The following is a 24,253-nucleotide window of genomic DNA, read 5'->3' as shown; positions in this document are numbered from 1 at the left end:
GTGGATTTGTGCGCCGCGCTTTGGGGGCCAAGAATGATCCTGGGGCGCGAAGAGCAGCCGGGGATCTGGGGGCTCCTGCACCCCGCGGGACCTACCAGGTCTCCGGCAGCCGCGGCCGAGCGTCCCAGGATGGGCTGTACTGCGCCGGGCTGCCGCTGTCCCCCGCCCGGGCGCGGCCGCGCAGGCACTTGTTAGAGTGCCCTGCTAAGTTGGCTGCGGAGCAATTCCCAGCTTTCTTTCACAATGACTTCCTCAAGTTGCTCACTCGCATTGTTCCCCATTTCTCGCCACACTCCCCGCCCCCTCGCGGGCTCCGACCCGGCTCCGAGCCCCTGGCAGCCCGGCTGTCCCGCACGATAGCGCCGCCCCGCTGCCGGGGCACCTGGCCCGGGCTCACCGCGCCGCCACCTGCGGCAGCCCGGAGCGCGCGCCCCTCGCCCCGCACCGTGCAAACTTTGGGTTGGCGCTCGCGACCCGCCTCCCGCTTGGCTTGTCCCACAGCCCACCCGGCCTGCGCGCACCGCACGCGGCTTCGGGACCCTAGCGGGGACACTGAGCGGGTCAGAGGGAGGCACCCTCCCGTCCCGCGCCCGCCCTCGGGTCCCGCCTTCAGACGGCAACTCCGCGAGCCGCCGGGCCGCGCACACAAAGTTTGCAGCCGCACGGGGCTCGGGCCCGGCCGCCGAGGGTAGCCGGGCGGCGGCGGGCACCGGCCGTACCTGCTGGCGCCGCCGGCGGCTGCAGCCCGCTCGCCCGCGCCGGGCCCGCTCGGCGCGCCGCCGCCACCCCCGCGCGCAGCGCGCCCGGGCCCTCCCCTCGGCGCCAAGCTTCCTCATTCCAGCGCAGCATCGCGCCGCTGCCCCGCGCGGGATGCGGCGGCCCGCGCTTTGCCCGCGGGCCGGGCCGGCTCAACCGCGCCACTGCGGGACCCGCGCTCGACCCGCAGGGGTGCGGCACGTGCGGGGCCGGCGGGGAGGGGGAGGGGCCTCCCTGCCGCAGCGCCACGCGCGGGACAGCCGGGCGGTCGTGACACAGGCTCACTCGCCCAGTCGGGGGACACGGGACACTGTAAGGCACTTTCCCGGGTGTCTAAGAGCAACCGCTGCAAGTGCACAGCCGAGTCCCTGAAACTGGGACCCATGGGCTCCCGCGTTCGGGCTCAGACCCCAAGGTACTGATGCCCACCCTAGGGGGTGGGAAAAGTTGATCCTGTGCGAGTGAGGAGAAGGTGCAGTTCATTTTCCCAGACAACCAATGGAATACCTCTCGCGTCTCTTCCCTCCCACCTGCTCACAGAAGAAGTTAGGATGGCGCCTTCCATCCCGGCCTGTGTGCGCACGCCAGCGTGGAAGGGGTCTATGGACAGAGGTGGGAGCAAGGCAATCCTACACCATGCTCCACGGCGCCGCAGACCTCTCCCTGGCGTGTCAGGCACGGAGTGCCTGCGTAGAGACAGGACTGCAGCCTCTGATGGTGCTCACACTCTACAAAGAGCCCATCGTCTTTCTGATTAGCTGGGCCACACCCGAAGGGGGCCAGACAGGCGTTAACCCTGAGCACAGAGGGAGAATCTTTAATTCCATACACACTGGCTGGGTGTCCCTGCCTGGGTAGGGTGGCGGTGGGGGTGGCCTTGCCTCACCACTTTTCAAAACCACTTAGAAAGGCACAAAATAAAACTCTGGAGTACCCTTGAGAGGAGAGCAGGCAGCTATAGTGGTTGGGAGGAAGGCTCTGGGCCTCAAAGGGATAGGTTGTGCCTGTGGAAAGGAAGACACAGGCAGGAGGAGTAAGCCACAGGGACAGGCAGAAAATGTGACTCCAGGGCAGCTGAGCGTGGTCGGGGACACAGCTGTCCAGATAGTTGTGGTCTGGCTGCCATAACAGGACCCATGCACCTCGATGACATGCTTGGCCTCTACTATTCTTGAGAGAAGGCTTTCAACACATAGAGAAAGTTTTCTTGGACGGCTTAGGCAACATCTACCAGTTTGTTTTTGGAGATGTGCCACGGTACAGAGATCCTGAGCCAAATCAACTTATGGGTCAAGCCCAGGGAGGCCAGACTTGTAAACCGCCCTCCGGTCTTACTTCTAGCTCTCCCTTTTCCTTTGTGATCTTTTTTGTGTGTTCCAAACTCTGGCTGTCTTCCTTGTGTCTAGGAGTTGCCTCTAGAGGATTTGCTGAGGCTGTAACCATAAACTGCAAGGTGCAAGGTGATCGAGGTTAGACTGGTGGTAAGGAAGGGATTTTGGACATCTCTAGTTCTTAGATGCTCAAGCACCCTTAGACATCAGACATGTCCCTTGAAATGCTTGCCTAGTCCTGGGGAATGGATTCAGACGTGGTCATCCCTGCAAGGTGTGTTCTTCTAAGTCTACAGGTCCAGATACCCTGGGCTTTCTGATAACATCTTAGGCCTTACATCTTCCAGGCCTGTTTCCTCATCGTACCTTGAGGGTAATAATAAATTCTCCCCCAGGGGATCTTTTGAGAGTGAAAAAGGATCTATATGGAAGATGCTGCTGTAGTGCTGGAAGAGCAGAAGTATCAGTGAATGTTACTTGTTATTCAGCCCATTAAACCTGTGGTGGGGGCCATACTGCAGAGTTAGGTTCTAGGGTCCAATTCTCTCACTTCCCCACATGCAGGTGGAACTAAAGTAACTGGCTATTATTTGGGAGTCTCCGGATGGATACCAAGAGTCCAGAGGTCACTTAAAACATTGATGCCTTTAGAGTTTAAAAAAATGACAATTTTAATGCCGGTCACTTTGTTTATGAATTAATAACATATATTGCCAATTTCAAACTGTTAAGGGTATTAGTGCTTAGTGTGTTCAGGAGTAATCACTGAATTACCAGTCCTTTAGTTTGCAGGGTTTTTGTCAAAAGAATCCACACCACCTGTGGAATTAAGCCCAGGCTCCTTGTTCAGAGCTTTTTACTGTAAGGATTCAGCTGGGGACTCTGTTCTGGAAAGGGCTGGAAGACACTCTGAGGGAGAGTGAATTTTACAGAGTAAAAGGGTGTCTGAGATACTGCGATTCAGCTAGCACATTTTCTGAGGTCATCAAATCTTTGTCAGCTTCAGGCTCATGTCTTCGGTGGACCTCCTCCCCAGGGGTATTGGTACTTTGGTGAAACGATGAAATAGGGCAAGCTCTTTCATTTTAAAAGTTGTGTCCATCTGTCCTTCCTTCCAGACAGGTTGCATATATCCCAGGTTAGCCTCAAATCATTACGTAACAGAAGGTGGCATTGAGTTCCTCACCCTCCTGCCTCCACCTCTCTCTCAGGATCATAGGTGTGCTGCCATGTTCGCTCTGCCACTGTTCAGGCAAGTACAGTTTTCTTCCCTTTTAAAGAACCCGCTGAAACACCACTCTAATGGTGTTTGCTTTCCTCCAGGCACAGGGAAACAACCACATTTTTTTTTAAATAATGGGAAAAGAATTTTTGGTATATAGTTTTTCTATAAAGAGAGAACTTCAAGAGAACTTGGCTAATTTATTCGAGAAGGAACAGGAGCAAGATGCAGGAACTGAGGAGTTGTGTGAAACTGTTGTAACAACACCCAATCCTTTGGTTTCTTTTTCCCAGTTTTCATGACTTCCAGCTTCTGCTTCTTTGAATACCAGTGGTGGCTGCTGGGCTGTGTGACGTCTGTCTTGGATCCTGGGTTTGGGTTTCTTCCTTTTATTCACAGACCACAGGCTACTACCTACTGCTGAATGAAAGGACAGTGGACCAAGGGGTCAGGCAAGGGTCCCCCTGGTAGTGGCTGGCTGGCAGGCACCAGGAGCCCAGCGGACCAAGGAGTCAGGCAAAAGTCCCCTTGGCAGTGGCTGGCTGGCAGGCACCAGGAGCCCAGCGGACCAAGGAGTCAGGCAAAAGTCCCCTTGGCAGTGGCTGGCTGGCAGGCACCAGGAGCCCAGCGGACCAAGGAGTCAGGCAAAAGTCCCCTTGGCAGTGGCTGGCTGGCAGGCACCAGGAGCCCAGCAGAAGCCTCTCTTCTGAGCTCCTTTGGCAACCAGGCAAAGGCCCTGTCCTCTGCTTCTGAAATGCAGAGAATCACATCCCAGACTCATTAGCACCCACATCCCATCAAAGTGTGCCACAGCTCACAACCACTTTCCATTTCTTTTCAGAATCTCTTTACCTTTTTATTTTTGGATATGTAAGAGTTGGTCCTCAGATGTTCAAAATAATCAATTAAAAAAAAATCAGTATTGTTTGCTTAGATTGAAAATGAATTAGAAACACTGATTTGGGAACAGCAGGTTTATATAAAACGTTTTCTGATGAAAACTTCTGAAAATGTTTGAATGAGTACAGACAGATATTCCTTTGACTTGAGAAAGCCAGACTCCAACCAGGCTTGTGGGAAACTGTTGACTTTATTAGACCAGAAAGATTTGGAATACTATTTTTGAACATATAAATACTCAGGTAGCTTGTAACAGCTCGGTTGTTCAGAAATTATTATTATTTTTTTATTATTTTAGGTGATGTTTGGTACTCCGGGTATCATAATAAGGCATAAGGATATGATCTTGTTCCTTACAGGGCTCAGAATCTAGTGCAGCAGCAGAACAATTAGATGATCCCATTTCAGCTCAAAATGTGTCCTGTTAAAATCCTCTTAGAACACAAAGGGTGGACCTCAGCAGTTACTAGATTCTGGGAAGCTTCATGGGTGCCAGGGGGTGGGAGGGGGGTAGTGTTAGAGGGCACAGAGCCAAAGGAGGTGCTTTCTTCTCCACAGCCAGGCAGAGCCCCTTAAAAAGCCCCCTCTCAGGCAACAAAACAAAACAAACCCAATAAAACCAAACCAAATCAAACCAAAAACAACAAAACCTACCACCCAAATTATAGTAGTTATGCTGTCCTCTCTGAGTCTGACTCAGCTCTCTGATGGAGGTCCCAGGCCAGACACCCATCTCAGAAGCAGCAGTGGCATACCATTTTACATAACATTGAGGGCAGAGAGGGTCACTCACCTGGGGTTGAGAAAAAAGCAGAGATCTTCATCTGACTGACAGAAGCCTGAGCAAGCTATTTGGGTGATCTATTGGTACTTGGCTTCTCTACACTTTAGTTCAGCTTTGGAAAATGGGAAATATAGCCGGGCAGTGGTGGTGCCCGCCTTTAATCCCTGCATTCATGAAGTGGAGACAGGCAGATCTCTGAGTTCAAGGACAGCCTGATCTATAGAGTGAGTTCCAGAACAGCCAAGGTTACACAGAGGAACTCTGTCTCGAAATACCAAAATGAAATAAATTAAAAATAAAAACATAAAGGGACATATACAAATAGATAAAGAAACATAACCATCATGGTAGCAATAGCAACAATACCTTGCTCAGAAATGTTTTGGGGTCTAGATGAGTTGTTGACACAACCTAACTTTCCAGCAGTGGCTTCTAAGCATGTGCAAGTGCTTAATATCCTTTTAGAATGTAGTTTTTAAGGTGTTGGAAGACAAATCTTGTCAACGTTTTCAACCACAAGCCTGTCTTTTCTTTCTCTTTCCATTCACCTTTCAATCCAAGACACCCCTTCCTGTGGTCCCTTCCCATTTGCCCCTCCCTGTCCAAAGCCTTTCCAGCTGCCTCTTCCTCTGTGGTCCTCATACTTCCGCTGCTTGGAGGAGACTCTGAAGATTATTAAGATGTCAGCCTACCAGACAGAAGGTAAAGAAAGTAGACTGTCTGGGAGATGCTCCCAGGTTCTCCATTGGGGCTAACCTAGACTAAGCTGTAAGTATAGCATTTCTTTTTTCTTTTCCTGAGGAGATCTGGGGAAAAAAATCTGTCATGGGGGCCAAGTGTGACTTATCTCAAGGGTAGCAAGAGAATACTTATTTCTTTAGGTATTTTAAAACTCCCTCCCCCAAAACCTTACACAAGCTTTTCAGATTATTTCAGTGAGTGAAATATTTCAGGGCCCTGGCTGCCTGGTTTTTCTTCTATGCCGTTGGCCTTCTTTCCAAAACATTTTCACTACACAGATGAGGCCTTGCCCAGGTTCCTCTTAGTGGTCAGTGACTTGAAGGCCTCTCCACTGTCAGAGTTCAATATATTCTATGTACTGTTAATACTAATATTTGCATCTATGCTTTGGACCTCTTTCTAAAGTCTAGCTTGGTATAATATTTTTTACTGTCCCTTAGCATCTTCTCCTGGAGTCTAACATGTATCTCATCACATGTTTTCTCTTCACAGATGGATCCCTTCCTACTCTTCTCTAAGTCTTGCCTTCCTCGTCTCAGTGAATAGCACCTAGACATGGCTTAGTCATTTCTCAATTATTCTCCCTTCTCTGGTATCCAGGTGGTCGAAGACTCCAGTTGGCTGAGCCCACAGTGGGAGACTTGAAGCCCTATTTCCTACCCTCCTCGTGGTCACTCTGATTACCTCTATCCTGCTCCTCACAGAGGGCAGAGATGCCTGGGAAGACATTGTGCCAGGTTGGATTGCTTCTTTACAGAAGTCTATGCCAGCTCTCCCAAGTCAAAGCCCAGTTCTAGGAGACCCAGGACACTTCCCCTTATCTTGGCCTCTCTCCCCTGACCTCTTCTGTTTAGCTGTTTTCTACTTTGTCTCCACTTTCTGCCACTTGGCCCAGGTTAGTCCTCCTCAGATATTCTACACTGGTTACGGGCTTGCACTTACGGTTCGGTCTTCTAGAATGTTATCGTGGATATCTGCCTGCCCCATTTCCTGCCTCATGTCTTCCTTAGTTACCACTGTCACACAGAGAATGTCACTAGTTCTCTCTGACAGAACAGCACACCTGCTCCTTCCCTTTTCTCTGTTCTTTATATAGTACGTAGTATTTCCCAATACTAATTAACATTTTCTTTGTAATTTTATTACATTAAAGAAACCACATTTCTTTAATGTACACACACACACACACACACACACACACACAGAGAGAGAGAGAGAGAGAGAGAGAGAGAGAGAGAGAGAGAGAGAGAGAGAGAGACTGTGTGTTGTGTCCTTAATGCCTTAATCATTGAAAAGACACTGAGCAAGTTTGCATTTAATGGTGCTGTGTTTTGAAGGATTTACAAGACTCTCCTAATTCAGGAAACACGTTTTGTTTGCACACCATGACAGACTGGGCATGTTAATTTTGCAGTGTGTATTTGTGCATGATTGCTGTGTTCTCCTAACCTTGCAGCTAGAAGGGGCCCCTTCTCTTTCCACCCTCCTGTCCTCTCTGGTCTCCAAGTTCAGGTTGGTTGGAATAGTTCTTCCTGACTAACTTAATTCTCCCAGAGGGAAAGATTTCAGCAAAGAATATGCCAAATTTCTTTCCATCTTGGGACTACAGAAAAGTCAGTTTTATTCATCGTATTCCTATTTGTGCAGTATCCTGTTCATTTTCCATCTGTTTTTAAGAGAGGAGACAAAGAGTAATTTTTAAGTATAACCTTTGGTATCATAATGACTTTTTAAATCTATGTTCTGGTCACATTAGGGAAGTATCATAAAAGGATTGATAAGTTTTTATTTCTGTTAGAATGACTATGGATTATACTGCATACAGTAAGGCCAAGAGTAAAGTTCTCTTTGTTTGAGTTTGATGATTTAAAAGTTTTTAAAAAATATATCATGTATTCTATGGCTACACACAGCCCAATGGTAATGTGCTCCATTAATACGTGCTCATACTATTCCTATTACTTGCAGATATGTTGTTCTAATGAAGAAAGATAACTCATTTTCTATGATATGCTTCTCAGATAGTAGCAACTTTATTTCCACTTCAGAGCTCAAATTCACAATTTTCTTGAGCTTACACACTGTTTTGCAATTAAGCTGAAGGGTTGACTTCTCATTTGAACATCCCTTATTTTCTATGATTATATCTTATAAACACTTCCTGGCAGGCACAGTGTTTCAAGTTGTAACAAATGACCCTGAAGTCCAGGAGAAAGAATAGTTCTAATTTATAGGGGAAAGCAAAGGCTACTATTGAAAAGAGATTTTACAGAATGAAGATCCCGTATTTTGCCACAATTTGAAGAAGGCATGTAAATATTCAAGAGAGTTGACTACAGCTGGGGATATATTTCTGTGGCCATGCAAAGATGGCAAGCCAAGTGAACAACTCTGGGGTTGAACTGGGATTCTGGTTCCATCGGTGAAGCTGAGAAGCAAGGATGTAGTTTTGGTTGTGTGATGCTCAAAACTTACGTACTGCTTTACCTATCTTTCTGTTAGACTGCAGGCAGCTAAGCAAAAGGCAGCTCCAACTTTCCAGCAGTGCTCCAGCCTTTGGAGAGCCCATTGCTCACCTCAGAGGGCAGCTTTTTTGGCCCCTTAGATTCCAATGCCATTAAGCCCATAAGACACAGGGCTGCACCTAATGATTGATGCCATCTGAGTGGACTACTTGATGCAGCAGTTCTCACAGCAAATCCAAATGTAGCGGTCGATAATCACACACTTAGCTGCCGCCCTCTAGCACTGCAGTATACTTCATAATCGCCATGGAAACGCTCTGGACCATCTTTCCTGCTACATATTTCTTCTCCAGCCCTGGAGCTCCTGTTGATGTCAGTGAAAGCTCCCGGCGCCTAAGGTAGAATCCAGCAGCCCACATAGCACTCAGAGATTGATACTTGCAGGGCTTTTGAGCTAATCAGCAAAAAGTTCTCCTGAGTCTCCTCCCCAGGAAGTTGGACTGCATCACTAGTCTTACTTTGTGGATGAGGAAACTGAGGTTCAGCAGCCTCCCAAGCGATGACAGGTTTTTGTTTTTTTAAATGGAGAAATACACTTACTTCTCTATGACCCCAAATTAATGCTTCACAGATGATTGTCTAACAGGTAAGAGGAAGCATTTTTCCCACTAAGCTTACCCATTAAAAGCTGCATTGGATAGGGTGACACAGGCCAGTGGGCAATGCTACCACTCCACTATCACAATATGTATATGCGCGTATGTGTGGTGTGTATATAAACATTTTTGTTAAGTTAAACTGACTGATGTAAAAGGCAGATGAGACTGAGTTCTTGCTCAGCTTCTCGTTATCAATGTCCACAGAGAAGAGCTCAATGGTCACTGCCCATGTGCTTGCCTAATTGGCCTCTGTATAATCATACTAGGAGGCAACGGTTCTCATTGAAGGATACACTGCATGCCTCGATTCTTTGCTTCTTGTGAGATAGGAGTGTGCTAGAATCCTTTCCTAGGTATAATAAATTTAGGAGCCTCCCACAGTGGAACTGACAGCAAAGGCAAAGACTGTCAACCCGCCCCCCTCCCCCCGTGATGGGAAACTTCTCAAGGTTTTCCCAGCAGTGCATTAGGCAGCACTGTAAGAACCCACTGTTGTGCGCGTTTTGAGACTTCATGCCTTCCATTAACCAATTCTCAGACAGAAGACCAGTGTCTTCATTTCCCATGTTGTTGAAGTACTTTACATAGACTTTAACCCAGTTGCTAAATTGCTTGAATTTGTTAAATGTACAAAAGGGTCTACTCCCCGTTGATGGAGGGAAAGTAGATGTTTGATTAAGTAGATAGCTAGATATGCTTTTCCCCCACCATCTGGATGTGTTAAGGGGGTATGTTTGAAACTTAGCACTCAGTTCATGCCTTTCAGAAGGGGAGGGAAGAGGGTATTTAACAAGGTTAATAATGACAGAAAGAGGAATTGACACCACAAAAGAAAAAGAATCATTCTAGCATTTCATGACAGTTCAAAGACAGATGTCGTTGGCTAAGTGAGAATCTCGTAGACATGGGGGTAATATACACCTTATATGCATATGGATTAGTGAAAGCAGACTGTCAAGTCGGGGAGCGTAAGATTGTCAAATATGAGACATAGCTGCACAAAACCTGGAAAACTACTTACTATTTATTTCTTCACTTAAAGACCCAATCTTGTTGTCTTTTCGCAGACAAAAGATCAAGTTCTTACGAGCTGAGGCACGTCAAGGGTGGGATGTGACCGATACTTTGTTTGAGGACCTTCTGAGGACATCAGGGCCAGAGGTCTATTCTCCTCTAAAACCTATTGTTCACCTGAGCCTTATGCTCACATTTGACTTTGTTTCAGCAGATGTCAGCTTTCAACAGGGCCATACCTTGTTGATGTCCCTGGTGTAGAAGGGTAGCATATGTGACCTCATGTTGAACAAGTTATAACTGAAGTCTTTGGATATTAGTGTAACAATTGTTCTCAATACCTCTGACCTGATTTTAGGTTTTTCTATGAGACAAGATGCCTTCAAGAGGCAATACTGGCCTGCCATGCTTGGGCAAAAGGTTTGGTGCTAAGCATATTACTAACCACAGATGTTCTGGCTTGGTTTGGTACATGGAAGAGTCAGGAGAGCTGCTTATGGTATTGATTTTCTTTTCAACCTAGATCAAATCATTCAGTTCACCTCTCTAAGCTGTGATGTCTCTATGAGGGATATTGTTTATTAATTCTTTCAACTGATAATCCATGGGTTAGTTTTGATCTAGGCAATCCATTTTCCTGAAGATGGTATGGAATTGGAAACAGCATCTGTGAAAAGCTTGTTAGTATTTGCCATGTTATCTCTTAGCACACTCTCTGCCCCCACCAGCCACTACTTTTTTATGTTATGGCACTCCAGAAGACTCTAAGATCTGAGAGGTAGCTATGCCAAATCAGTCAAAATATGCTGTGCTCTAAAAAATACATAGTTATAATCACCGAGTGTGTCATTTATGAACTGATCATGAAAGAAAGTGTTATGGCTTAAATGTGAAATTCCCTCCCACTCTGGGCTTATATTTTGGATGCTTATTTTCTCAGATGCTATTCTGGGTTGGTATGCCATCTTTAAGAAGTAGGATATAGATGGTGTGTGTAGTCACTAGGTATGAGCCTTTAAAGGTTATAGCTGGGCCCTTGGTTCCAGCCTCTACCTACTCCATGTTTCTTGGCTACTATGATGTCAACAGACTCTTTTACATGGTCTAGCCATGTGAAATAACTGTTCCACTCTGCCTTCTTTGCTATGATAGGTGAAAACCCTCTGAAGTCATGAGCGAAAAGAAATCTTTTCCTCTGTAGTTCTTTCTTTCTTTTTCTTTTTTTTTTTTACATTTTTATTAGGTATTTTCTTCATTTACATTTCAAATGCTATCCCAAAAGTCCCCTATACCCTCCCCCTGCCCTGCTCCCCAACCCACCCACTCCCGCTGCCTGGCCCTGGCATTCCCCTGTACTGGGGCATATGATCTTTGCAAGACCAGGGCTTCTCCTCCCATTGATGGCCAACTAGGCCATCCTCTCTACGTATGCAACTAGATACATAGTTCTAGGGGTGTACTGGTTAGTTCATATTGTTGATCCTCCTATAGGGTTGCAGACCCCTTTAGCTCCTTGGGTACTTTTTCTAGCTTCTTCACTAGGAGCCCTGTGTTCCATCCGATAGATGACTGTGAGCATCCATTTCTGTATTTGCCAGGCACTGGCATAGCCTCACAAGAGATAGTTATATCAGGGTCCAGTCAGCAAAATCTTGCTGGCATGTGCAATACTGTCTGGGTTTGGTGATTGTATATGGAATGGATCCCTGGTTGGGGCAGTCTCTGGATGGTCCTTTCTTCTGTCTTTGCTCTGAACTTTGTCTCTGTAACTCCTTCCATGGGTATTTTGTTCCCCATTCTTAGAAGGAATGAAGTATCCACTCTTTGGTCTTCCTTCTTCTTGGGTTTCATGTGTTTTGCAAATTGTATCTTGGGTAGTCTAAGCTTCTGGCTAATATCCACTTATCAGTTAGTGCATATCAGGTGTGTTCTTTTGTGATTGAGTTTCCTCACTCAGGATGATGTCCTCCAGATCCATCCATTTGCCTAAGAATTTCATAAATCCATTGTTTTTAATTGTTGAGTAGTACTCCGTTGGGTAAATGTACCACATTTTCTGTATCCATTCCTCTGTTGAGGGACATCTGGGTTCTTTCCAGCTTCTGGCTATTATAAATAAGGCTGCTATGAACATAGTGGAGCATNTGTNCTTATTACCAGTTGGAACATCTTCTGGATATATGCCCAGGAGAGGTATTGCTGGATCCTCTGGTATTACTATGTCCAATTTTTTGAGGAACCACCAGACTGCTTTCCAGAGTGGTTTTACAAACTTCAATCCCACCAACAATGGAGGAGTGTTCCACTTTCTCCACATCCTAGCAAGCATCTGCTGTCACCTGAGTTTTTGATCTTGGCCATTCTGACTGGTGTGAGGTGGCATCTCAGGGTTGTTTTGATTTGCATTTCCCTGATGATTAAGGGTGTTGAACATTTTTTCAGGTGCTTCTCAGTCATACGGTAGATAGTATGGTCATGGTATTGCAAGAATACAGCTTATGTTTAGTACTGTGTGAGTGATCCTTGGGAAGACAGACTCTCCTAACCCGAAGCATTTGTAAAACACATGAAGACCTACCTGACCTCTGTCTGTCTAGAGCCATCACAGACAAATTGGACATGCCTTGTTTGAGGCATAATTTTCTTGGGAAAGTCCTCCTGAGTGAAAGATACAGACCACTGGTGAAGGCAGCGTCCTGGGAAAGCTGCTTGCTGCATAGGCAAAGGGAGATTTAATGAGGATGAGCTAATACTGCACTCACATAAGTGTATTGATCTGGGGGAAATCCTGAGGTTGGCTGTGAGGTGGGTTGTTGTGGTAAGTGGGAAATGCTTTGGGGAAAACCCATAACTTCCCCAAATGCCTATGTAAATGCCCGCAGCATGGAAAATTAGCAGGAAGAGCTTGTGATTTCCGATGCACTGCCATTTACATTGGAAACACAGAGCTCCCAGGAAAGCAGGGAAGGTTAGAATCATGACTGCCTTCAGGCTCAAAAACCTTTCATCACTTAATGCTCAACTTGGTGGAAAACAAATAAATGGAGAAATAAAAACTTTGTGATAATAGATTTTGATAGTGAATATTGTGAAAATGTGTCTCAGAATATATGAAAAGTAAATGAAGAAGTCTCAGATAAAGTTGTCTAGGGCAAAGATTTAGCAAGGGATTTGGAAGGGACAGATGTTATAAAAAGGGCTTCAGAGGAGTAGGTGGTAGTTTTTTGGTATTAAAGGTGAGTAGGTTGGAAAAGGGTGTGAATGTAGTTGTCACAGCATCCTTATAATTATGGATATATAACTATATAGGATACATATGTATATATTTATATATGATGGATTGTACATAAAATGAGCTTTGTTTACAACAATGGTAAAGAAGACTTCACAGATAAAACCAAGTTACTAAAATCTTTGTAATTTTTGATGATACGATTTTTTCTATGTGTGGTTTTATTATATAATTATCTCTCCTTTTATGCATCAATTAGAAGATTTCTGCAATAAGAAGAAAATATTATTTAAGCATAAATATTTTTGAGGTTATATTTGCAATAAATATGAAAGAATACTACAGTTCCAAATATACAAAATCTCTTAAAATTAATGAAAAAGAGATAGCAAAAATTGAAGAAATAACAAAATTTAAAAGGAAATTTAATACAGAACCTAATACAAAGAAAATAAAGATGAAAAATTATGAGCTAAGATTGTCACATATTAAAGAATGTCACTGAAGGTAGAGATTGGAGTTTGGTAATAGCATTTGCTGTCAGCCTTACCCACCAGTATAAGTCAGCATAGAAAGTCAGAGAGAAGTGATTGGGTAATATTGTTCCTTAGAATAAAGTTCCCAGAAAAACAATGGGAAAATCCCTAAATGTTCAGTATAGATAGGACAGTTTGTTATATATGCAAAAGTGAATATTATGAGTATTGCAAAAATAAATGATGCATGTTCTTTAATTGAGTGAAAATGCAAGATGTAAGAGAGTTTTAGGGATTTGGCAATAATTCATACCTCTATCTGAAGTCTAAATAACAAACGTTACTTGTGGGTAAGAAGCTCCTGAGTGATTTGTACTCTCCTGATGTTTTTTACCTTCCTTGACAGTACTATGTTATCATTTATCAGTAATTCCATCCAAGCTCTTTGGAGAGAAAGAATGAAACAAGAGATTCACAAGGTCAATTGGCTCTAGAGATTATGGAGCAGCTTAAAGGCCCAAGAAAGTTAATGGGGTATTCCCAGCCCAATGGAAAAGACCCCCAAGACAGTAGCACCAAAGTCTAATGGCAGGAAAAGGCAGATGTCCCAAATCAGGCAGAGAGAAAATCTGCCCTCTTCCTCCTCTTTTTTCCTTTAGACCGTCCCATCACATTGGTGAGAGAGTTTGAGTCTAAACTCAAGAACTAATATATTCCAGAATGCCCCTCCCCCATGTACATACCCAGAAAAGGCAGCTTATAAGGAGTTCTTCAACTCAGTCATATAGACACCTGAAATTAATAGTCCCAGTAAAAATGCTCTCAATAAAGTTATGCAAGTGGAAAATGTACTTGAGAAAAATAAGTTCATTTCCTTCATACAAATAAAAATTCAACAACTCAAATTAGGTCAAGATTATGTGGGAAACTATTGTATGATAATTGATTCATGTGTTGAAGGAAAATAAAATACACATCATGAAATGATTGTAGAAAATGTATTGAAACTAAAGAGATAAATTAATTCAAGGGTAAAAGATGCACATATTTTGATAAAGAAATGGAAAGACTAGGTTTCTTGGAAAATGGTGACTGCAGCATGACACAGACAATACTTAGAAGGACACATCCACATACCCGCCACAGCATCTATAATAAACTCACCCTACAATATCTCCTACCTGCAAGCTTTAGCTAACACCTATGAAGGGCAGAGTCAATGGAGAAATAGAGAAAAAGGTGACTGTATACTTTCAATCCATATGTCAAACGATATGTTCTAAATCCCTGGCCTGAGGCCTGGGCCAGAAGCTCAGGTACTCAACATTGTCAGTCATTAAGGGATTACAAATTAAAACGCAGAAATAACATCACACCCCTGCACTGATGGACTAGTTGGTTCTTACTGCTGTGATAAAGTATATAACAAGAAGCTACTAAGGGATGGAGCGTTTATTTTGACTTCCAGTTTAAGAAGGGACAAAGCTTTTCTTTATATATTTTCAGCAAGGACCCAGACCCCTGAAGTTAGCATATATTGGATGTTACCAGACTAGAGAAAGAGACAAATTATTGTAAGTTGTTGAGAACCTATTGATACACAGATGACCAATGCTCACTTATCTGACTTTTCATCTCAAGAACTCTAAATCCCCTAGCTGGAAAATTATACCTCCAAGGATGGGTGTGAACCACTGCTGCATACTTTAAGCACTCTTTCAAAGAGTAATTTGAGCACGTATCTTGACGCCTGTAAGACTTGTTGAAGCAAATTGCTAGTTCCTATCATTTCTGCAGCACCAGTTCTCCTAGGCGGATGATCTCAAAACTGTGCGCTTAACGAGTTCTCCATGCTGATGATACAATGCCCTTTTCAGGGATCCAGTCTTTAGGAACTACTCTGAAACAATCAGTGGGAACCCCCCAACCAGAGTATCTGTGAAGAGGAGTTTGTGGGGTTGCTATGGACACTTCCTCCCCATCTAAAATGTTGCAGGGGTGTAGAATCTTCTTTTCTTGATCATACACAACTAATGTAACTGATAAACTCAGGAAAATGAGCTCCTTAGACAGAGACCTGAGAACAAGAACTACTTCCAATGATGACCACAGCAACAGCAACAGCAAATACCAGCTTAAAAACTGAATACTAATAAAAAACATTGCAAACAAACCAGTAGCACACCTCCTTCCTAACAGGGCCAGAGCATCTGCACTGAGGCCCCAAAGAGGGAGCAAAGAGTGCAGAAACTACCATGATACTTGGAACATTTGGTCTTGAGAGAAGCCAGACAACAGCTTCCTGTTCTTGCTTTGTTTGGTCTAGAAGTTGCACATATTCATGGACAGTGCCAGATGCACACCAATACTTCTGACTGGGAGCACTGTGTCTGCTGCTAAGGACCCTCTTTCCTCCCCTCTCTTCCCTCCCTCCCTCTCTTCACTTCTTCCCTTCATCATTTTCCTTTCAACATTCATTCCTAAATATTTCCCACTTCCTATCATTTATTCATACATGTAATGCCAATTGTTGTTTTATATTATATGCCAGGTCCTGGACCAAGCTCTATGTATATGAAATGGTAAGCTATAATACCTGCACTCAGGAATGTTTAGTGTTTAGTGATTAGCCAATGTTTAGTGATTAAGACAGATAAGGCATGAATTGATGCCATTCAGGTGATAATATTATGTAATGATTATACTGAAAGTCCCAAGAAAGTGAGAATATTTTAAAAATTTTATTTATGTTTAAAATATTGAAATCTGGACATCATTATAACTTGACATCTTGCCTGTCACCTGTAGCCCCAGCATCAATACCCTTCTGCTTTTATTCTCATAAAGCTGAAACAGAGCGAATGCTTTCAAGGCCTTGAGATTTCCTTCCTACAAGTGGCAGACTGTGGTTGGCTATCCTGGCTGACTTGTATGTGTAGCAACACAAACTGGCCATGGGTTTACTAGCAGCAAACTTGTGAAGGGGACTGTGGACCCACTAATGATCTAACACACAGTTGCAACTGCGTGAGATCAATGGATTCACTTATGATCTAAGCCATGATCCAGGAATACAGTTGTTTGCTCACTGAGAGGATGTAAGTTACATTGACCACACCATTGGATTACTCAGAACTTTCCTTCCCACTGAATCATAATCCTAGCAGAAGTAAAGAACGTGGTGTCTAGTCTCTCCTCTTCCTCCTCCTGAGCAGGGACAGGGATGGAGATGAAAGGGAAACTGAGGTGTCCGGCCCACTGGCCCTGGTTTGAAAGTCTGAAAAGGCACTGAGTACTTCCTGAGCTTCAGCACCACAGGATGCCTCTCCTCAATAGCCACTCAGAAATGTCTCTCCTCCCCTATTAGAAAACAAAAGTTTGGTTGATGTGAGGCCCCTTAAGTGGGGTTTTCAAAGTAGAACTTTGAATTGAGTCATTCTTTCTACAAGTGACCTGTTTTGACTTCCTTTAGTCCATCATGGAGATTTTCAGAAATAAAGTGAGCATAAAGGTAAGGGGACCTTTGGTTGCTCTTCTTCGCTGCCCCAGATTGTGTACCTCATAGTTACATAGAAGGGAAGGGGTGGGTTCCTGCATCACAATCCGGCCAGCCCTGTGGACTCATTGCCCACTTCCAGGATCTGTTTTTACTATACCTTTGATGATTGGGCCTTTGACAAGTGCCCTCGTCCCCATAATCTCCAGGGTCCTGGAGTATAGATTCCAGGGAGCTCCTCTGAGCGGCTATTGGGGACTGAGTGACTCAGAGAGAAAGGCTGAAACCAAGCAGGAAGTTGGAAAAAGTGAAATGTACATCGCATTTCCCTGTCCTCCACTTGTCTCTATTTCCCTGGCCAGGATTCATCCTGAGAGACTATTTTTACCCTCTTCCTGACCCAGCGAAACCTTGAGGTTCTGCAAATCTTACCAGAGTTAGATTCCATTTGTGTTTTCTCTAGAACCTCTTATTTCTGGGAAAGGGAGCCCATCACAAAGAACTGCATTCAGCCTGTACTTATTTGCTGTGTTCACATGGAGGGACCCTTGCCTCTTTTAGGGGGACCATATGTAGAGCCTCAAGCAGCTTCACAAGGGGAGAAACCTGTGACAATGTTGAAACAAACAGGGAAATGTACATGATTTCTCCCAAGGGCTGTGGGGGCACAGCATATACCCTTTCTTTGTGTTCTGAGGCCCTAACTTTGGGGACTTTGCAGCTGAGTGAGAAGTGGGCTGTATAGTGTGCTTTCTCACCGCAGTTCTAGAAGTGGTCTTGAAACTGCAGTAGGCCCTCCTCCAGTCTATAACTGCTGCTGTCATCTGGGGAGGAGGTTGCCCACTTCAGACTCCCAAAGTGTTGAAGAGTGGAAATCACAAGATGGGCTTATAGCTGTGGGAAGCGCAACTGTCGTTTTTTGCTAGTCTGAGTTTCGAACCTATCCCAATCACTATATAGTTAATGGAGGAATTTGAGTGGAAGGGAAAAATAATTTTTGAGCAGGGGACTAGTTCCCCTGTATGCCCCTTTCTCCTCTTCTCTCTCAGAACATGCTGCTTTGTCTGAACTGAGAGTAAGACCTGGGGTCTATTTCTGGTTCTGCCAACTGACTCCTGGGTGACCTCAGTCACTTCCTCTCATAGAGTGTTCAGAGTTCCTCTCTCTGAAAAGAACTTTAAAATATTCTTCCAACCAGAAATCTAGTCTGAGAACCTAGCATATAAAATTGACAACAGATCGTTGATTGCCATATGCAGAGCCTCCATAAAACTGATTTAGTCAGGGTCAATAACACTCAAGCAGAATAGTCTCTCTGCCTTTTCTTCTGGCAAAGATGTGGCCAAGTGCAGCGGGCTGCTCTGCTCTGCATGCTTTGTCTGACCTCACCAAAGTCTGTGGATGAGCAGCCGGCGATGAAAGACCCTGGAAAGTAGGGCTGGATTAGGTCTAAAAATCGGCTTCCAGAAAATGTCAACTAGAGAAAAGCCTCAGGGTGTTTATTAGATTTGTGCCTTAATTGCACATGGGTAAGCTAGTAAAACAATAGGAATGAGGTGTGTGTGTGTGTGTGTGTGTGTGTGTGTGTGTGCATACATGTGTATAGATCTCTGAATTCAGGAGCAAAGAAAACACTGAATCAAAAAGGAGGCAAGAAAAACGTGAAGAAAAAAAAAGAGAGAGAAATCCAAAGCACAATAGAAAACATGAGATCAGGTGCTGGAGATACATCAGAGGCTATCATGACCTGAGATTAATTTCAATAGATTAATCTCTTTGACGGAGATTGAACTTGGTGTCTAGCATGAACAATTTCCAAGAAATCAAGAAAAGAGTTGAAAAACATATGACGGCTAAATAAAGACAAAAATGCATACAGGTGGGCAGAGGCGGTTACATCCTTACTAACAAAGACGAAGGCTAAGGTGAAGGAGATTATGAGAAACCAAAGTTGCCAAAACTGTCAGAAAAATACAGTAGATCCAAATATTTAAATTAAGAAAAAATAACTTCACAATGGAGAAACAAAAACACATACAGGCCCAGAAAGAAGAATAAATCATCCTACCAGTGTCTTCCGCAATGGAAAGATACACTATGTTCATGGATAGACTGCAGGACTGCTTTAAAGGTGCCAGTTTAAAAACGGAGTGTAGCTTAATCCCAAACAAAGCTTCACTTTTTTTTTTTTTTAACAAAGCTTGCCAAGATGATTTTTATTGTTTTGTGAAACGGCTCTAAGTGTTAAGAATAGCTAAGCAAAGATCAGTGGAACAGGAAAGAAGGTGCCCAAAGCCAACTTATAGATATGTGAAAATTTAGTTCACAACTGAGCTAGAATTGGAACTGAGAAAAAGAGGAAAAAAAATCCCTTTGTTATAAATGGAAACTACTTCATTATCCACATAAGGAAAACAATGCAAATTAATCCTCTCTTCAATCATGTCCTCCACAATCAAGTCACTAAAGGTAAAATTTTGCACTACTAGACTTTTGTTTTAGAAGAAAATATGCTCTGCAAGTAAGATTATTTAAACTAGTAATAAAGCAAATAGCAAAATAAGCAAAAGGCTCGGAGAGATACTTGTAAGAGAAGAATATGACCTTTAAACATATGAAAAGATCCCCAATCTCAATGACTAGGGAAATGCAAAATTAAAAAAACACATTATCCTATCGTAAGAATGGTAGAAATTAGAATATTCAAGACTATTCATAGGAATACTCTTTGTAATAACAGAAGCTTTAAGAAGCCAGGAGGCCCATGGGGAAGTGAGCATTTTATAAAGTGTGATGTGTGCTTACAAAGGGATGCCACAGAGCCTGTGAAGGGGCTAATGGTGTGCGGCATGGTAGTGTAGGCGAGTGCACCAGTTAACGCTTCAATGGAAGACGCAAACTACAGAAGACTATAAAAAATGCTATTCTTTCTCGTGGGATCAAAAGACATAAAAACTCTTCAAAATATATTATTGATCAGATCCTGGAAAATGAAAACAACTTTTCTAAGAAACCATAGGGCAGCAACCTCAGATTTAGGACAGTGATTAATCTGAGCAGGGATGGAAAGGATGAAGTTAGGGACAATAACTGTTTTCCTAAGATAGTGAGTTGAAAGATTGGATGTTACAGTCTGTGAATTGTTTATTATTATAGTATTTATTCAATATTTGAGAAAATATAATATCATTGACAGGTTTTCAATTTCAAACATTTGTAGCTTGAAACATATCATTTAAGCAAAAATCTTCCTAATTATATATATCATTTTTTTAACCTAATAATTTTCCTGTTGACATAAGATTAAGTTATTGTTTCCTAATTTGGAAGATGCTCAAGTTAAATAATTTTAAGGTTCATCTTAGTTATTTTTTTTTAAAGAAAGGAAGTGTCCTTGCTTATGAAAAACAAGCTCAGCCTGCTTTGCTGTGGCTCCATGGAAGGCTTCGATGCTAAGTTCATCAGTTGGTCAAAGACTGGCCCAGGAAGTAGGTAACTAACCACAGGTGTGCAATGGAGAGAGGAGCCTCTTTTCCTATGGAGACAATACAAGGGAAGGCAGGGGAGAGAAGGGAGAGGAATGGGTCTCTCCCAAGGCTGACCCACATTCTGAAATGTGGCACTGAAGACTTGTCGGCCTTAGTAGTAAAATCTTCAGTTTGGCTAAGTTTACTTTTCATTCCTTACCCTAATCCATTTCCCCCTTATACGAAATTCCCATATGCAAATTGGGTATTAGGATTTTTGTCTCTGTAAAATTCACAAATTAATGATGAGAACAACTACAAAATATAAGACTAAGGAGTTGGATATACAGAGGGATGAGAAAGCAAAGGAAGGGAGGAAGGAATGAAGGAAGGAAGAAAGGGTGTACCTTTGCAATCTTTCTCTGCCAGCAAGTCAGGGTACAACACCAGTGAATCTCAGGCATATGGCTACTATCACTTATCTGATGTTTAATCAATGGTTGTTGATTATTCAATTTACTGACCAATAAATAACGTATTCAATTTTAAACAGTTAACAAATGAATTCTTTTAGGAGAGATAACTCTATTTAAAAAAAATATGTTATTGCAAAAATGGCCAAACTCACCAATTAAATACAGACGTAGTAGGTAATGGATCATAGAAACCAGGAGCACAATATTCAAGCAATTTAATGACAGTTTAAGAATAAGATCTCTATTATACATGCCTGGAATTAGAGTATACTGCTTTACTGCTTTCCAACAGGAACACTTGTAAATTCCCAATTTAAAGCTAATATATTTAAGCACATGAATTAGTTAGAGTGGGTATCCGTGTACGAGAATAAATTGGGCCAGAGATGTAGCCATTGTAGTAGTGGTGTGCAAACCTGATTGCTGGCTTATTAAAAATTCTGGACTAATGTTCTGGAAAGAATGAATTTGCTGTTATAAAAATCTTCCTGCCTCATGATGCCAGTGCAGCTGAAACACCATGTCTAAATTTAGCACATGCTTGAACAAGGAGATTAATTGAATTAAGAAGTATTTATTAAAGAAGAAATAAATAGCTCTTACCAATTAATGAGATCAATCAGTCTGACCCCTAAAGAGCCAGAGAGGTGTGGCAGTGGTGTGGGCTTTGCAGATATAGAGGCCGATAGGCAGGACTCCAGAGCCTGTGGATCCATTCATGAGCTGTATAAATCTAGTGAGGGAGGAAATGAAGTGTAAAGAGAGTAATTGAGCCATCGTACGATCAGATTAGAGGAACGCATCACCTCTGACTTACCTCCCTTTCTCTTTCCTCCTCCATCTACCAGGCACTTCACTTACACATTCCTCTATATTGACTATTAAATATGTTCTGTATGTGCAATGATTGATAGCTGCCACACAGTGACATTTACCAGTTTGTCACTCTCTGGACTGTAGCAATATATGGATAATGGTTCCCTTCTGTTTAGAACAGTCATATCCCGTTTAGACATTCTGGAGATGCACAAAAGTCACTTCCTGGAAATGTCAGTCTGACCATCAACACATAGATGTAGGCTTTCCTCACAATACTACTTCTTTCTAGAAAGTTGTTATTTCTGCAATTTGAAGGAATAGAGGGAACACTCATTTGATGCATCTAATACATCAATTTCTTGCTTCATGGGCTATAAATAAAGTGAAGAAACTTTCCCTCCAGAGCATTACTTCCTGTATGTGCAGTATAGCTGTTTTTTTTCGATGATCATCATAAGGATAACTGGACTGATTGATGGGGCATAGGCTAAGCTAGGGGGAACTCCAGGAGCTATCTGGTCACATTACTGTGGCCAGGACAGCCTCTGTGCCTGCATTTTCATCAGAATCTGGTAATTTCTTCCTTGTGGTTATGGATGTGCCTGGGTCTCTCACAGGATAAATGTTGCCTGGTCCTGTCTCCAGGAAGGTGCAACCCAGGCTGTCCAAATGGCTAGTATTTTCTGTAAACCAACTGTGAACTAGACATAATATGAGTAGTTATTTATTCATCTCTGAATTCTCTTAGCACCTTTGTCAAAAACACTTCGTCTGTAAAGATGGATAAAGCTCAAGTCTTTATTGCTGGTTATTTGTGAAGTCTGGTAATTAAATCTTGACATACTTACTGTCTCATCTTCTATAACCTCTCTCCCTTTGCCCCTTTAGCCCAGCAGAAGGCAGTACCACTGCCCTTCAGATGACTGTTAACAGGAGAGATGCTTACTAGGCAGGTCCTCCGGACTCTTGCTCTACTAACTCTTGCTGCTTCTGCTCTTAGGAGAGGAGGGGATGGGAATTAAGAACATGGTGTCATATTTGGGTTGGAATCTTTCCTCTTGCTCTACTTCCCTGGTTTAATTATTTAGTTTCTCTGATTTTTAGTTTCCTCATATGTAAAATGGTAGTAATGGTAGTATCTTTCCATATGATTGCCAAGGACACTAAATGATCTAGAATTTATAAGGTATTTAAATGCATGCATGGCTCTCAGATCTAAGTCAATGGGGTTGTGGTGGTAGAACAGGCATGTAAAGGAACTGGAGTGGCATCTGGCTTATGTCAAACTCTCAAATGAACGTAGTATTCTCTAAGAATTTAATATATGTTCATCCTACACAACTATTCTTGTGTTTTCTCTGACTTCAGAGATTAGTGTCTTTAAACTTCTTGATATGGCAAGAGAAAGTTTTCAAAAGTCTCTTGGGGAAACCACCATCCTTTATGTGATTTCAGGATTCCGTATGTGGTATGTTTTCAAGGACAGGATCCTAAAGCTGTGCGTGTATGTGCACATGTGTTGACTCCACAACAGGTCTTTAATAAATTGTTACTAGACAAATAAGAAAAGTCTTGGTCCCTATCTCAAAAAAGTATTCAGTTCTGAACTGGAGACTGGGAGGTTGCTTGTGGGTAGGACGTGCCTATGGAACCATCTTTCCATGGTCCTGCTCTTCAGGAGGGCTGCCCTTCTTCACTGTGCAGCAGTTTGTGGCTGCAGGAGTATTCCTGCTTTGCAGCAAGGGGGATAACCAGAGACTGTTAAATCTTCCCATTCACTGCAATGCAATTATGCCCTGAACCATGACATCGCATAGGAACCATCTCACAGCAACTTCACAGTCTTGCAGACAAAAGAGAAGTCTTGGTATAATGGCCCTTTGGTTCCCAATTAAGGGAAGGGGTTGTATTGGACATAAGAAAATCACTGAAGTATACCCAAGTAATTTAAACCACCACTCATATTTCCATCTAGCTTAAAAAACTGGAAATCCTACAATGTATGTAGATAGTATATATAATGCAGACAGTGATAATTGTATGGTCAACGCTGCTTTCCTGGTCTTTCTGATTCTTGTTATAAGAATAGAGAAAAGTTTGGTACAAACACGAGTGTGGACAGTTGTCATGAAGAATACCGATATGTGGTCCATCTAGGCTGCATTCTTGCAGTGGTCTACCAAATTTGCATTACTACTGATAGCAAAAGCTAAAGTGACTTTTGATTACACATATGAGAATAGCTACTGGGTCTTCAGTCTATGTCTGACACCATCCTTTGCTCCTCTAGTTGGAGTCCTGGTAATGCACACAAAGTGTGTCATTGAAGAGATGACATGGAGCGTTTTGATTTTCTTTTTTGATCAGTGTCTTAATTACTAGGGTTTCCTGTGTTGTTGAAGTGTTCTGGTTCCT

General features: G+C 43.1%; 1 protein-coding gene and 1 long non-coding RNA gene across 8 annotated transcripts in view; one reads left to right on the top strand and one right to left on the bottom strand.

Annotated features, from left to right (window-relative positions):
• Positions 1-1,447, bottom strand: part of Ikzf1 (IKAROS family zinc finger 1) — an 89,096-nt gene extending 87,649 nt beyond the window's left edge. For 3 of the 7 annotated variants that reach the window (XM_029483814.1, XM_029483813.1, XM_029483816.1), the window contains exon 1: positions 1,264-1,447. In XM_029483814.1, the coding sequence (XP_029339674.1) occupies positions 1,264-1,321 (58 nt within the window). In that variant the 5' untranslated portion in view covers positions 1,322-1,447. Of the gene's footprint in view, positions 543-1,263 lie in introns of those variants that run through there. The other 4 variants (XM_021176149.1, XM_021176150.1, XM_021176152.1 and 1 more) reach the window with 2 other exon arrangements.
• The window catches only part of LOC110304258, a 42,252-nt gene continuing 19,059 nt past the window's right edge, over positions 1,061-24,253 (top strand). Inside the window, exon 1 of the long non-coding RNA XR_002379043.1 lies at positions 1,061-1,171. This is a non-coding gene — a long non-coding RNA (uncharacterized LOC110304258). The remainder of the gene's footprint in view (positions 1,172-24,253) is intronic.

The sequence above is a fragment of the Mus caroli genome, chromosome 11 (assembly GCF_900094665.2).
Source record: "Mus caroli chromosome 11, CAROLI_EIJ_v1.1, whole genome shotgun sequence".
Lineage (NCBI taxonomy): Eukaryota > Metazoa > Chordata > Mammalia > Rodentia > Muridae > Mus > Mus caroli.
This window is presented reverse-complemented; position numbering and strand designations above follow the sequence as displayed.